Source organism: Dipodomys merriami, unplaced genomic scaffold, assembly GCF_024711535.1.
Source record: "Dipodomys merriami isolate MVZ:Mamm:240054 unplaced genomic scaffold, mDipMer1.0.p SCAF_15, whole genome shotgun sequence".
In the NCBI taxonomy this organism is placed as follows: Eukaryota; Metazoa; Chordata; class Mammalia; order Rodentia; family Heteromyidae; genus Dipodomys; species Dipodomys merriami.
This window is the reverse complement of record NW_027202826.1, coordinates 20,232,024-20,248,350: the sequence shown is the minus strand read 5'-3', so window position 1 is coordinate 20,248,350 and position 16,327 is coordinate 20,232,024. Positions and strand designations below refer to the sequence as shown.

Below are 16,327 nucleotides of genomic sequence, written 5' to 3'. Positions count from 1 at the left end.
CACTTGCCTTGCATGCTCGAGGCCCTGGGTTCAATTCTTCAGCACCACATAAGAAAAAAGCCGGAAGTGGTGCTGTGGCTCAGGTGGTGGAGTGCTGGCCTTGAGCTGAAGAGCTGAGGGACAGCGCCCAGGCCCAGAGTTCAGGCCCCATGACTGGACCCAAAAAAAAAAAAAAAAAGAGTAATAGGGTTTATATGTATATATTCAAGATAGAATGTATTCTTTTGTAATGGCCATAATGGCATGCTGATATATGTTATATTTCCTAGCACTAGGAAATTCTGCATTCATAAGATTGTTCTGGAATTTAAGAATTCTCTGCATACTTCTAGGATGTTTTCTGTATGTTTGACTCATTATATTGGACTTTTCAATGAGAAGGAAAGATCAGAAGTTTATTTTCATGTGCTTAAATTTCTGTCCTTAGCAGTAATTAAATTAATAGTAAATTTGAATGAAATGAAAGGTAATATGTTTGGGTTTGATGTATTTGATACTGATAAAACTGGTTGATTATTGCTGTGAGGCAGGATTATTCTTCATCCTTTTTAAATTAGGCATTTAGGGTTGGGAATGTGGCTAAGTGGTAGAGTGCTTTTTCTAGCATACATGAAGCACTGGGTTCAATTCCTCAGTACCACATAAAACAAAAAAGGCCAAAAGTGGCTCTGTGGTGCAAGTGGTAGAATGCTAGCCTTGAGCAAAAGCATCTCAGGACAGTGACCAGGCCCTGAGTTCAAGTCCCAAGATTGCCTTCTCCCCCCCTCCCCCATGGTATTTAGCAGGCCATGACACTTGCCTGTAATCCCAACTACACTCTGGAAGCTGAGGCAGGAGGACTGAAAATTCAAGACCAAATTAGGCAAGATAGGCATACCATCCAAACAAATTTCTTTGGAAGTGATGTTGTGTTCTGCATACTTCCTTCTCCTAGTACTTGATGTTTTGTGTATGATGGCAGTCAGACCTATTGGTCTGTTTCTGTTGTTCCCAGTCATTACCCTTGATTTTTTTTTTCTATGTTGAGACCCAAAACAAATGGTGGGTGTAACTTTTACTTACTTAAGCTATAGACTAAAACAATTTTTTAAAATATTTTTATTGTAAAAATAGTGCACTGAGGGGTGAAACAAACTTTTGAGTTGAAAATGTACAAAGCAGTAGTGTAGTGGATGGTTTAACTTTAATATTTTGATAATATAATTGAATTGTTGGTAACATGGAGCTACATTATTTTAAATTATTTAGGAAACTGAGTAAGAATAAAACGTCTCTGTATGTGCCGGTACTGGCGCTTGATATCAGGGCCTTGTGTTCTTTTTTTTGTTTTTTTGTTTTGTTTTTGTTTTTACTTGTGGCAGGCAGCGCTACCACAAAGTCATAGAAGGGTTAAATTACATGTATTGGGAATAAGTTGCATGATTTGCTAAGAGCAGACATCTTTCTATAGATGTAGACTCTTTCCAAGTTCAGATTTTAATAAAAAAAAAAAAAGAAAGGTTGCTGGGCCTGGGCACTAATAATAAACTTTTCTGAATCCTAACCAAGGTGATTTTCTCAAGTATGGGTCAGTTAAATATGCTTAGACCATATTTTAACAACAAGACAGAAGAATTGTATAGCCTGTATTAAGTGTAAATTGTGATTGGTGTGTTCTTTAAAAAATAGAATAAAAGTAGTAGAAGAGTTGGCTTTGTTCTTTGACATTGAGTATCACGAATCATTTTCTGTCTTGATGTAGGAACTTAGTGATTTGGCCCGTGATCCTCCAGCACAGTGCTCTGCAGGTCCAGTTGGGGATGACAGTAAGTAACTTTTTTGAATTGATTTTTATGATAATTTCATAAAATTTGCATTTTGAGATACTAAGAAGAATGTTTTTAAGAAGAGTTTTTCCTCTTTTTCTAGTGTTTCACTGGCAAGCCACAATTATGGGACCTGTAAGTATCAAGATTATTTTTTTACATTTTGTTTTTTTTAATCCAGCATTGATCTGATCCTGTATTTTTATCTGTAAGTTTATTTTACTGTGTAGAAAACTTTTAAGATGTGCCATAGTTGTACTGCTTTGAAAGAAAACAGTATTTTATATTAATCAATTGTTATTGTACTTTATGTGTTTGTCCCTGTGTTCAGTTGTAGAAAATAACATCTCTGGACTTACTATCTATTTGCCTTGGTCCAGTTTTCCTTTATAGCAATGTAAAAGTCATTGAACTTTTTTTTTTTTTTTTGCTTAAAGAGACAATATACTGGCTCTAATTCTACATAAATTGTTAGTCAAAAGACCTTACCTTATTCCAGTAACTCCCAAGAATATAGCTTAATTGTATTACTTTGATATTTAAATCTTTACAAAACTTGTTTTATACAAAATTTGAATATATTTAGGCAGAAAGTGATATTTTGAATATAGCAAAATTCCTTTCTATCCTGGGTAGATAAGAAACTATATGCTGGATAATTGAATATTCAGAATTATGGATACCATCTAAGAATTTCAGAGAATTAGAGCGCACTAAAACATCCTGGGGTAAGACTATATCTTGCACAAATACTTAACTTTTTTTTGTTTTGTTTTAATTAGAAGGCATTTTAGGGTTTCTAAGCTTAAATTACATGTGTACATTACAGAAAACTTATTCTTTTATTATATTTAATGGCAGTAATGCATTAGGTAGAACATGGTCATTAAGTAGATGCTATAACGTTTCTAAAGAAGAAAATTATTTTGCAAGAGTTAGGCCTGGCATGAGTTGGGTGAACAAGTATTAAGTGGTTCCTGTTTTTAATATTTTATCGACAAATATGAGCACCTGCTATATGCCTTTATTAAGAATGTGAATGAATGTAACGTATTTGTCAGTCTTGAGGGAGATTAAAAATTTGGGTAGTAGATAATTAAATATTAAAGTGAGAAATATGTAATATATTAATGAAGTTTTGCATAGGAGAGATTGACATGATATGTGGCTGCAATGTTAAGCTAAAGATCAGATGGAAGACAAATTATGACAGAAGGCAAATACTGTTTAATAATTGAAATAACTTACCATAACTTATGCCAGGATCATATGTGTATTTTTGTTACTTCCAGCAAACTTTTGGCTGTTTACAAAATTTTTTTTTGAATTTTATTTTGCCTTAAAAGTGCTGCTGCTTTGCTTCTCTTCACTCAGCAGTTTGTGTGTGGGTGTGTATAGGCACTGGACACTGTCCCTGAGTTTTTTTGCTCAAGGCTGCTGTTCAATCACTTGTGCCTCAGCTCCATTTCTGGCTTTTTTGGTTGGTTAATTGGAGATCAGAGTTTCCATGGGTTTTTCCTGCCTTGGCTGTCTTGCAAACTGTACTCCTCAGATCTCAGCCTCTCGAGTAGCCAGGATTACTGGTGTGAGCCACTAGTGCCCAGCATCAATTGCATATTCTTAACCCAAATTTAAACAACGGCTTAACCAGTTTTACCCTCATTTCAAGTTTTCCCTGATTACAGAAGGAAACAAGTGTAAACCAGAACTTTACCATTTTACTTTGGTAGCATTATTTTTAATGTACTTATTCTCAACTAAAATGATTCATTTCCATGATGATGAAATAGTTTCAGAAAGGAGTCAATTATAAATATACCAAATGTGGCTGTTCTATTGTCTTCCATGTAAGTAAGCACATACATTTTTATTCCACCATTAATTAAACTACATGCATCAATAAAATAACAGCAGCTATAATAACATTACAGTCAGTACATTTGGTGGGAGATTTTGACAATAAAAAGACCAATCGATTGCTTTAGGTGATGGAAAAGCCACAGAACTAAAAATTCCTTACTTTCTAAGAGATATAACATCTGATTTAACTTTCAATAAGAAGAACTTGAATTGTAGTGAGCTGTAGTTGGGAAATTGCCTGGATCATTAGTTACATATCAGATATGCTTTGGTTTAATAACTTGGCTTATTCTAAATGAAGACACTTTGGAAACACAAATACTGATAAAAATTGAGCGTTTGGGGAGAAATTGATTGCTACTTGTTTTTTCAGTGTTCAGTGTTTTGAGTTTTAGAGTTTGTATTTTTGTTTCTTATTCTATATTTGCAGTTCCCAAGATAAAACTACACCATCAAAAGCGTTAACTTCTTTACTGCTTCAGATACTTACATGCTTAACTTTTCTTTAATCAGATTGGGAAAACTACAGTAAATTCCACATAGCCTATGCTATAGTTGTAGGAAAAATGGGGCTGTATAAGGAATAATCTTAAGTGGAATTCTACAAAAGACTTCTGAAATAAAATAATTTGCTCATAGGTAATATTTTTAAGTGTATTGTTCTTTCCTTCACAGTTAATAATACTTGAAAACATTTCCTTCCTCTTTATTCATTTAGTGGACTTTTTACAGTATAATGGAAGAGGAAAGTACAAGTAAATATTGTCAATGAGATGTATAATGTTAACTATATAGAGAGGTATATATAAGTCTGCAGCAGCAGACTTGATAGGAAGGCTGTAGTAATATCAGGAAGTATTCCGTTTTCTGTTTGAAAGTAGGAAAATTGAATTATTTGTATAATACTGTGTTTAGTAGCGAGCATATTGTAATGTGTTGAAGATGAAACTTAATTGGACTAGTAGAGCCAAGATCATAAAGCACCCTGTGTACTTTAGAATTTTAATTTTAAAAACTATGGAATATCAGGTTTTAGTTACTTAGACCTACATCCATATTTCAGGCAGTGAGTAAGCGTTCTTAAAAAATATGACTTCAGGGGCTGGGAAGGTGGCTCAGTGGTAGAGTGCTTATCTCCCATGTATGAAGCCCTGAGTTCGATTCCTCAGCACCACATACACAGAAAGTATGGAAGTGGTGCTGTGGCTCAGGCAGCAGAGTGCTAGCCCTGAGTACAAGAAGCTTAGGGACAGTGCCCAGGCCCTGAGTTCAAAGCCCCAGGACTGGCAAAAACAACAAGAGAAGGTTCTGGCAAAACAAAACAACAACAACAAAAAACGAAGAACTGGCTGAGAAGGTGGCTCAGTATTAGAGTGCTTACCTTGCATGCATGAGGCCCTGGGCTTGATTCCTCAGCACCACACATAAGCAGCAAAAGCCAGAAGTGGCACTGTGGCTCAAGTGGTAGAGCACTAGCCTTGAGCTGAGGAGCTGAGGGACGGCACCCAGGCCAAGAGTTCAGGCCCCACGACAAAAAAAAAAAAATAGGACTTCAACTGCACACCAATGGCCACACTTGTAATCAGAGCTAATTAAAAGGCTGAGATCAAAGGATTGCAGTTTGAAGCCAGCCTGGGCAGGAAAGTCCATGACACTCTTATCTCCAAGGCTGGAAGTGTAGCCTGTGGCTCATGTGGTAGAATACTAGCTTTGAGTGCAGAAAAGCTCAGGGATAACACCCTGGCCTTGAGTTCAAGCCCCAACCAAGACTTGCATTGGGATGAAGAAATAAATTAGAAGGAAAGGGCAGGAATATTCATAGTAAACCATTGGCATACATAAACAAAACATTTTGAGTTAATAATGGCAGTGGGAATAATGAAGAAAGTTCAAGTTTGTTAGCATTTAGATTCAGAGTTAGATGAAAATGGAACAATTTACTGGGTTGGCCTGGTAGATGTTTCATTTGTGTAATTTTTGCAGTGGTGGGGATAGAATCCTCTAGGCCCATTCTGGATGCTACTAAGTGCTCTCCAATGAGCTACATTCCAAGCCCTTGGATTTTCAATACAGGGTCTCACTACGTAGCTCAGGTTGACCCTGAACATGTGAGCTTGTACCTCTGTTTGCTGGGACTTACAGGCATAAGCAATTATATCTAGCAAGGATCCTGGCTTATGGCTTTCTATTATGAAAAATGTGATTGAGGACCCATAGAGTAGGAGTTTTGATATATGTGATAAGATATCCAAATATGTTCAGTAGATATTAGAACATATGCTTAGAATAATAAAGTTCGGGACTTTGTAAAATATATAAGGGGCAGATGTTAGAAGCAGAAAGTAGGCCTGTGAGAATACTAATATCTTAGGATGCTGTGAGGAGGAAGGAGTATAAACACTGGGGGAGCCACTGTTTTGAATTAAGGTAGCCATATTATAGAACACAGATATAACCATTTAATTTATTTCAAATTCTGGGTGCCTTGTTTTTTTTTTCATCTACTCGGTTGCCAGATTCTGCTGTATAGTCTTTGTTAATTAAAACTGTAGGACTCAATTTAAATAGTAGCTCTTCAATTGACAGTTGTATATTGCTTTGAACCTGACTCTTCATTTTAAAAATGTTTTAACTCTTGATGTATCTTATGTCTTTTATATTTATACCCTTATACCCAGATTTTATAAAATTGTGTGTGTGTGTCCCTTTTGTGAACCTTAGCATGTAGTAGTAGGGCATTAGATTGAGTTCTACAGAGAGGTGGGAATTAAAGATGTCAAATTTGTTTGCTTGTGAAGATGTATAAGTCTTATTTGCTTGACAATATAGAAAAACATAATGAAGACTAATAAAATATACAACAGATATATTTAGAGGAGGTGTATATTGATAACATCATAGTGTCAAGTTTTTTTTCTTGTGCCAGTACTGGGAGTTGAACTCTCAGGGTCTAGGGGCTAACCATTAGCTTTGTTGTTGGTTTGGTTTTTTGATTTTTGTTTTTTTTGTTTTTTTGTTTTTTTGTTTTTTTTTTGTTTTTTTGGTGTTCTGCCACTTGAGCTGCAGATGCACTTCTAGCTCTTTGCTGGCTAATTCGATATAGTGTCTCAGGACTTTTCCTGCCTGTGCTGGCTTGGAACCTTAATCCTCAGATTTCAGTTTCCTGAGTAGGTAGGGCTGCAGGTGTGTGCCACTGGTGCTTGACCAATTACTGTAAATTTTAAAGCATGTTTTTAAATTAGCTCTGAAATCAGAAACAAATAGTTTTGTGTTTTTTAACATAAAATCCTAGAGTGTTAGTTTTATTACTTCTTAGGGTTACCTCTTAAGTGTTCTTGAGAAGGCTTATTGAATTTGGAGTCTTGATATTTATCATGTATGCAATAGTATATTAGTCCACCTCAGTCCCACCCTAATTATAATGTCACGGAGATGTTTGAGTTCATTAGAAAACTTGGGTGTTACCTAGGTGTGTTAGTAGGTAGAATGGCCTTTTGAATTGCCAAGACATTCGTATATAATGTGCTGCTATTTAAAAATTCTGTATGTGAAAATGTAAATTTTATAGCAATACATAAACTTGCTAAGTTTACTTTTTCAATTGTGAGAATTTGTAATGCGTTTTTTGGGTGACATTTTTCAAAGTTTTTGTAACTTGAAAAATGGAATCACAGTAAATTAGAGTTCATTATTTTCTAGTTAGTTTTGATAGTTGGTCTATTAATATGAGCTGATTTTTCTTGAATTTAGATTCTTCATTGCAGTTATGTAGGTGATTTTTATTCCATGCTAAAGATATGTCCATTGCTTAAAACATGGAAATATTTAGCAATGATGTTTTTAAATACTAAAGTGCATTTGTCTCTTCACAGAATGACAGCCCATATCAAGGCGGTGTATTCTTTTTGACAATTCATTTTCCTACAGACTACCCCTTCAAACCACCTAAGGCAAGTATTGTCCCTCAAAATCATATATTTATATGTAGATTTATACTTGTTTCAGAAGAATATAGTATTTTTAGCCAGGCGCTGGTGGCTCACGCCTGTAATCCTAGCTACTCAGGAGGCTGAGATCTGAGGATCGCAGTTCAAAGCCAGCCCGGGCAGGAGAGACCGTGAGACTCCTATCTCCAATAAACCACCAGAAAACCGGAAGTGGTACTGTAGTTCAAGTGGTAGAGCGCTTGCCTTGAGCTGAAGAGCTGAGGGACAGCACCCAGGCCCACAGTTCAAGCCCCACGACCGACAAAAAAAAAAAAAAAGAATACAGTATTTTTGAAAGCAGTCTCTGTAATTGAGCTTAAAAGTAATTGAAACATGGAATTGCATGACCTATGCATAGCTGACTCCTATCCTCTAGTTAAAAGAACCTAGACATGGACTTGAACTTTGTGAATGAGGAGATAACGCCACATATTAAAGTTGGAAGACATATATCCGGTACCATATGGAAGCTCACCCCCTTCTGTATTAGTCTTAGAACATTTTGGGTTATTGGCACTATTGTAATGGTAGGTACCAGTTGTTCATTTCAGTATATATTGCATGTGATGCTATAACTTAGACTTTACCATTTACTTTGTATTCATAATGGTAAAACTGAAGTGTGACTGGTTTATAGGTATTAAATGTGTAGTGTCAGCATAGTTTTACTTGCCTGTAATTTCACTCAAAAGTTAGAGGTAATCTGGACTACATAGTAAAATTATCTTAAAACAGTTTTTGATTTAGGACTGTTAACAAATTCAACTTCTGTGGATGAATAAATGTAAAATGTATAGTGGAAATAAATATAGACCTGTGTATTCATGAAATTTTTTAAAGACTTAAGTTTTTTATTTGTACAACATTAAAGTTTTTTTTTGTAAATTTATTTTAGGTTGCATTTACAACAAGAATTTACCATCCAAATATTAACAGTAATGGCAGCATTTGTCTTGATATTCTAAGGTCACAGTGGTCTCCTGCTTTAACTATTTCTAAAGGTAAGTACTTCTAATGGAATAATCTTTAATAATCTTTAATATTTTGATTTTTATGAGTTTTATCTGGCTGTACATGTTATTTTTATTATGCCAGTGTTTTGGTTAGAATGGGGAAAGAAAAAGGACTTGTCCTATATACTGTTAGTTTTTTTAAAAAATCTTTTTTTTTTTTTTTTTTTTTTTTTTTTTTGGGTCCAGTCGTGGGGCCTGAACTCTGGGCCTGGGCGCTGTACCTCAGCTCTTCAGCTCAAGGCTAGCACTCTACCACTTGAGCCACAGCACCACTTCCGGCTTTTTTCTTATGTGGTGCTGAGGAATCGAACCCAGGGCCTCGAGCATGCAAGGCAAGTGCTCTACCACTGAGCCACCTCCCAGCCCTTAAAAAAATCTTTATAAAGAGATTTTGTGGGAAAAGCTAAAGTTTTTGTGGGAGAAGTTTGAGGCTAAATTGGTGGATTTTTTTTTTTCTTGTGGGGCTTGAACTCTGGGTTTGGGCACTGTCCCTGAGCTCTTTTGCTCAAGGCTACCACTCTTACCACTTTGAGCCATAGTGCCACTTTCGGTTTTCTGGTGGTTAATTGATGATAAGAGTCTCATGGACCTTCCTGCCTGGTCTGTCTGAACTGTGATTCTCAGGTCTCAGCCTCTTGAGTAGCTAGGATTTTATAGGTGTGAGGCACCAGTGCTACTTTTCAGCTTCAAATTACTTGACATACATTCTCAACTTTTCTTTTTTAGCAAGAATGATATGATATGCCATGTTGAAGTTTCACTCTTAGAAAAATTGAGTTTGTTTTTCTTTTTTAAACAAACTTAGTAACGTGATAGTAAAACCATGATGGATTATTGCTATGCATTAATGGTGCTTCAAATTGTAGAATCTTGGAAAGGTATCTAGATCAGTGAATAATGATCTGCTTTAAAAATAGAATTCCATTATGAAACATATCTAATATTGTCAAGCCTCAGTAGGAATATCCTAGATGGATATATTTCCTCTACTTCTATTTGATTGTCCAGTGTCCTTTGTGTCACTTTCAATTCACAAATTCACCCACACACAAGACTATTATCTGCCTTTTATTGTTTTCTATTTTGTATATGAAGTACGTGAAACTTGGTTTTTAGCATTGCTAATTATGATATTAAGGGTATTTGACAAGAGTACCTCTCACATCATTTTCTAGGTCAATAACTTAAGTGCAGCATTTCCAGAACTATTTTGCATGATTTCTGAGTTAGATAAATGCAAACCAAACCGAAATGTTTACTTAATGACAGGATATGCTTATATAGTGCATACAGGCCTGTTGGAAGGATTCTGTTTCTAGATTTTTTAAACTATTAATTATTTCAAGGGGAGAGAAGTAAGTTCAGCCATAATTCACATGGTTAAAAATTTTAGAACACTTTCTTATTCCTTTTATTTTAAATTCACACTTTATTACTTAAATGCCAAATTCAAATATTATTGGTAGGAATCACTGTAATGACAAAAAACTAATACCAAAAATAGAGAATGAAGTAATGGTTTGTAAAGTGACTTGGTTTTGTGACCCTTATAATTTGCTTACTTATAAGGGCAGCATCACAAAGCTATTAACCCTTTTTCTGAATTACATGTAGCCAAATATTTACATATAATTAATTTGTTACTGGAACTGTGGTTTGAATGAGAGGTTTTATGCTTCTTATGACAAAGCTCCTCCACTTAAACCACATCCCTAGCTCAGTCGTCTTTATTCTTATGTGTGCTTATTCCAACTCTTTGCATTTGGTTTTGCAGTTGTATTTGCCCTTGACAGTTAATATTTAGCTTATGTGACCGTTGCTGTTTCCTCCCTCCCCCTCCCCATCCAACTGTTGTCAATCTCCTCTATAGTCTTTTATCAAAAGCTTTAATGGTGTCTGGTATATTAGCAGGTTCTCAAGATGAGATCGTTAATTGTGGCAAAGAGTAAGAACTGGGGCTGGGAAGGTGGCTCAGTGGTAGAGCGCTTGCCTTGCATGCATGAGGCCCTGGATTCGATTCCTCAGCACCACATAAGCAAAAAGAAAAAAGCCGGAAGTGGTGCTGTGGCTCAAGTGGTAGAGCGCTAGCCTTGAGCTGAAGAGCTGAGGGACAGCGCCCAGGCCCAGAGTTCAGGCCCCACAGCCAGACCCCCCCAAAAAAAAGAAAAACCAGAGCTGTAAAGAACTAATGCTTAACTAATGCTTATAGTGAAATTTTGTCATTGCTTTATGTTAACAGTCCTCTTGGTAGTATGATCTTTACCTTGTAGATTCAAGATAAAAACATTCAGTGGAGTTCTTGAAAGTACAGAAAAATCTTACCTAAGAAGAAGCAAAGACTGGGTTATTCATCATGTTTTCTTGCTTAGTGTATAATATGGCATGGATATGCGCTACATAAAAATGCTAGTCCCCTCATTTCCTGTACAGAGTACCAATAAATTCTAATGCCATTTGTGTCTTTTTTTTGGGGGGGGGGGTTCGGTCGTGGGGCTGAACTCTGGGCCTGGGCGCTGTCCCTCAGCTCTTCAGCTCAAGGCTAGCGCTCTACCACTTGGGCCACAGCTCCACTTCTGGCTTTTTTCTTTTTGCTTATGTGGTGCTGAGGAATCGAACCCAGGGCCTCAGGCATGCAAGGCAAACGCTCTACCACTGAGCCACCTTCCCAGCCCTCCATTTGTGTCTTTTGAGAAAGACCATGACATCCATCTAAGTAACAGACATTTGTTTTCTTGCAGTTCTTTTATCCATTTGTTCACTGCTATGTGATCCGAACCCAGATGACCCCCTAGTGCCAGAGATTGCACGGATCTATAAAACAGACAGAGATAAGTAAGTATTCAGTAGTTACAGTATATAAAAGTAGTCTATTTAGAGTTAAATTGAAGCAGTGCTAGGAAGGCTTGGTGTTTGTTTCTGGTAAGCTAATTACTAAAATGCAGTTATTGAAAAAAATTACTAGGGGCCAAGTATGGTGGTAAATGCTTATAATCCCAGCAGTCAAGAGACTGAGGCTAGAGGAGATTCTAAGTTTGCAGCCAGCATGGGATATATAATGAGATCTTGTCTCAACAAGACAAAACCTAGCCAGGTTCCAGAGGCTCAGGCCTGTAATCCTGAGAGGTGAGGGCACGAAGGTCAGTGAGACTGTCATCTTCAATAAACTCAGAAATGGCCAGAAGTGGCACTTTGGGCTCAAGAGGTAGAGTACAGCCTTGAGCAGAAGCAACTCAGGGACAGCACCCAGGTTGGCCCCTAGGAGAAAAAATTAATCTACATTTTAGCATAAATAACAGTGAATTGTCCTTCTGGAAGGATTTTTTTTTCCAATGCATTCAACTGTCACTTGATTCTCAAGTTTGACAGAAGAAAGCACTTGTCTTAAGTGGTTTTCTAAATATATATATATATATATATATATATATTGTCTTAAAAATGTGGAAATTAGTCTTGCATCTTAATATCTCAAATATTTGAGTTATTTTCATGTTCAACCTAACCATCATAACTTTCGTATGTTATAATTAATGCTAAGTGTACTTGTTCAATTAGGTACAATAGGTTAGCGAGAGAGTGGACAGAGAAATACGCTATGTTGTAGGGTAAGAGGATCTGCACTCTGGTGCGCTTATTCATGGTACTGCCAGCACTTGAGTGCTGCATGCTTTAAGGCACTGTATTAACTAACAAAAGGTAACAGATACGGCAGTTTTCTGAAAACTGTTTTAACTGCTTGATATCTAGTGTGCAAGTATACTCAGTAGTCATTATTGCTTTGAAAGCATTCTTGCATGGCAAAACAGTTATGCAGCAGTAGTAAGTGAAAATTTAAGCCAATCATGGTGGCTAGGCACAAGCCTGTAATCCTATCCATTTGGGAGGCTGAGGTTAGGGACTCCTCATTCAAAAGCAGCACATGCATAAAAAATCCTCAAGACTCTACCTCTGTTGGTGACTAGTCACAGTAGCATGCGCTTGTCCAAATCTAAGTAACAGAAAGGCACAAATCCAGGCTTGACCCCCCAGCATTGTTAACCCTATCTGGAAAGTACCCAACAACAAAAGGCTTGGAGGAATGGCTCAAAGGAATTTGAGCAAAGCTCTGAATTCAAACCCAGTACCACCTAAAAAATAAGACTTTTTTTTTTTTAACCAAATATGGTGTTCAAACATCAGCTTGAAATTTGGTTACCCACACATTACCTGACTCATGTAATTATAATCTCTCTGTAACATCACCTTTATAATAGCAATAAATTGTTTTTTAAAATACTATATGGAATTGGGGTATGTGGGTTGATACTGGTTTGTTATTTAATTTTCCAGTAGGTAATATTAATGGAAAAACACTCAAGCATAAGCAGCTAAACTAAGTGTTTATTACTGACAAGCATGCATTAATCTTAGCTATATTTTGTGGCTCCCTGTATGCTAAATAAAGCCTTTGTTTTTAAAGTGCTGGCTTTTTGAAGAGAGGGGTATCCTAAACAACTTAACTCTGAATTGGGCAAAAGAACATTACATTTGAGAAAAACAACTGTTTTGGTTTACAATTAAGCTGGTGATAATCTTTTTAAACTCTAAAAGATAAACAGAAATCTAAAGTTTTCCTGTGACCCTTTGATTTATACTCATATATCTTAAGGCTACACCTGTATTTTTGTTGGTTTTGGATGTACTAAGGGGAAATTGATAGCATTTGTCAAAATTAGTGGTCTTCCTCAGAAATAATCTGGCTCTCGGGTGAATTCCTGTGGATCTTCTAATGAAGATGATCTGTTTGCCATTGTAGAGATGAGCTTGCCCAGCAAGTCTCAGTCACCACGCTTCTTTGAGTAACATGCCCAATTATACCTCTATCCCAGCTGTTCCTAAGTCACCCTTTCCTGATGTCTTCATACACCCGCACAGATCTCAGAAGCACAGAAAGCAAGATGAAGTAACAACTCAAAATTTAGGATAAGGATACAGTTTTTTAGAAATAGCTTATTGGCTTTACCTTTGGGAATTACTATTTATATTTTTACTATGACATGTTAACTTTGACAAGCATCCTGTTGAATGTAAAGTATTTCTTTATGTACTTGTACAAATGGGTTTCAACATGTAAAATAATTTTTTAGTGTTAAGTTTGTCAGAGTGAATAACCAACCACTTGGAAGTTTCTACTAGAGCATTATATTACTTCAGTGGTAGTGAAGTTTCTTAGTTTTCCAGTCTCAGTGCTGCTTTATATTTATTAAAATAATACTGCTTTCAAAGCATGAGGTCTCATTTCTCTGCTTTGAGTACCCATGCTATTCCTCCTACTCATAACTATGACAAGTGACTTGAAAGACAAGTCTGGGGAAAAGTAGAAATTTTTTTTCTGTTTAAAATACTGATTTTAAACTTCATTTTAAAAAATAACTTCTTTATTTATAGGTACAACAGAATATCTCGGGAATGGACTCAGAAGTATGCCATGTGATGCTACCTTAAAGTCAGAATAACCTGCATTATAGCTGGAATAAACTTTAAATTACTGTTCCTTTTTTGATTTCTTATCCGGCTGCTCCCCCTATCAGACCTCATCTTTTTTTTTTTTTTTTTTTTTTTAATTTTATTTTTTGTTTACCTCCCTCCATTCATTCACATGCTCATCTGAGAAGACTTAAGTTCTTCCAGCTTTGGACAATAACTGCTTTTAGAAACTGTAAAGTAGTTACAAGAGAACAGTTGCCCAAGATTCAGAAATTTTTTTAAAAAATGGAGCATGTGTATTATGTGGCCAATATCTTCACTCTTAACTCGGTTATGAGACTAAACCATTCCTCACTGCTCTAACATGCTGAAGAAGCCATCTGAGGGGGAGGGAGATGGATGCTCAGTTGTCACATCAAAGGAAACAACATTCTTGCAGCATCCATTCTTGTTTAAGCCTTCCACTGTTAGAGATTTGAGGTTACATGATATACTTTATGCTCATAACTGATGTGGCTGGAGAATTGGTATTGAATTTATAGCATCAGCAGAACAGAAAATGTGATGTATTTTATGCATGTCAATAAAGGAATGACCTGTTCTTGTTCTACAGAGAATGGAAATTGGAAGTCAAACACCCTTTGTATTCCAAAATAGGGTCTCAAACATTTTGTAATTTTCATTTAAATTGTTAGGAGGCTTGGAGCTATTAGTTAATCTATCTTCCAATACACTGTTTAATATAGCACTGAATAAATGATGCAAGTTGTTAATGGATGAGTGATCAACTAATAGCTCTGCTAGTAATTGATTTATTTTTCTTCAATAAAGTTGCATAAACCAATGAGTTAGCTGCCTGGATTAATCAGTATGGGAAACAATGTTTTGTAAATGGAAAGCTGTTTTTTGTATATACTGATGGGATTTGCTTCATTGTTTGACATCAAATGATGATGTAAAGTTCAGAGAGTGAATATTTTGCCATGTTCAGTTAAAGTGCACAGTCTGTTACAGGTTGACACATTGTTTAACCTGATTTATGCAGAATTAATAAGCTATTCAAATAGTGTAGCTTTAATATGCTGCACATGATACTGGCAGCCCTATAGTTCATAAATGGACTTGGGACCTAGCAGTTCTGGAACGTGTATGTGGAACTTTTATTATTTTCCAGGTGCATCCCCTAACTAAAACTTCTCTTTATCATGTACCACTTGATAGCTGGGGGAAAAGTGGGAGTGATAGTGGGTCACAATTTACAAATAAAGTACTGTTGGTGTGGGAGTTGTCATGAGGCTGTGTTGAAGTGACTTAACCATGAGATATTGGGCATCCATGGAAATAGGTTTGTTCAGCCATTTACATTAATGAGCATTTAAATGCAGCAGATACCATTTCAGGTGACTTAACATGAATGAATAAAAGTCAATGCTATTGTATTGGGGTTTTCTTTTTTTTTTTTAATTCCCTTGACAAGTGCTATTTGTGCCATTAAACTTCTGTAGTAACAAGGGCATTATCATTCTTTACACTTCCTAATCTTGTAGTTTTACTTTTTTTTCCTGGTTTTGACACTCCCATTGCTTTATTTCTTAAAAGTCTTGTATTCAATTTCTAGCATATGTCTCCACGTCCACATTTTCGCACTGCTTACACTTGATGTGCAACTCATTCCTTGTTTGACACAGATGCGGAAAGCTAGAAGTAAATGTTAAAAGTTTAATTGTTTATGAAACGTTTTAATATGTAGTTTGGACATGATTTGTTGACAAGGTTTTTCTCTAAACCAGAAGTGAAATGCATGCTTTCTGAAGATGTTCTGGCTTTGTTATTTCTGTAAAATACTTTTCATTGGAAATACCAACATAACTAAGTATAACTTTTCCAATGAGTGATTTTTTTCCTTTTTGCTTAAAAATCATGGGTTCTTCAGGGGAGATGTCATGCTGTGTTAAACCTTTTGATTAAAATTATGAATGAGAAACTAGTAACATAGTTGCCCCACAAGGTAAGAAATAACTCTTCTTTGGCTCTGCTTTTAAAATTATTCCTGGGACTCTTTAATTCTCAACAGCTTTAGTAGGCAGTATTTCTTGAAAAGCCAAACAAATAAAATGCACTTTTCACAGAACAGTGAATTCCTAATTGATTTTCAAATGGATGCATTTTTTAACCTTAGGTGATTTAAGGTATTTTCAAA

At 36.0% G+C, this 16,327-nt stretch overlaps 1 protein-coding gene across 7 annotated transcripts in view; it reads left to right on the top strand.

The window, feature by feature from the left end:
• Positions 1–14,971, top strand: part of Ube2d3 (ubiquitin conjugating enzyme E2 D3) — a 30,479-nt gene extending 15,508 nt beyond the window's left edge. For all 7 annotated transcript variants that reach the window (XM_070022360.1, XM_070022358.1, XM_070022359.1 and 4 more), the window contains exons 3-8: positions 1,742–1,805; positions 1,909–1,940; positions 7,538–7,615; positions 8,547–8,652; positions 11,403–11,496; positions 14,089–14,971. In XM_070022360.1, coding sequence (XP_069878461.1) covers positions 1,742–1,805; positions 1,909–1,940; positions 7,538–7,615; positions 8,547–8,652; positions 11,403–11,496; positions 14,089–14,134 — 420 coding nt within the window. In that variant the 3' untranslated portion in view covers positions 14,135–14,971. The remainder of the gene's footprint in view (positions 1–1,741; positions 1,806–1,908; positions 1,941–7,537; positions 7,616–8,546; positions 8,653–11,402; positions 11,497–14,088) is intronic.
• Positions 14,972–16,327: the final 1,356 nt, after the last annotated feature.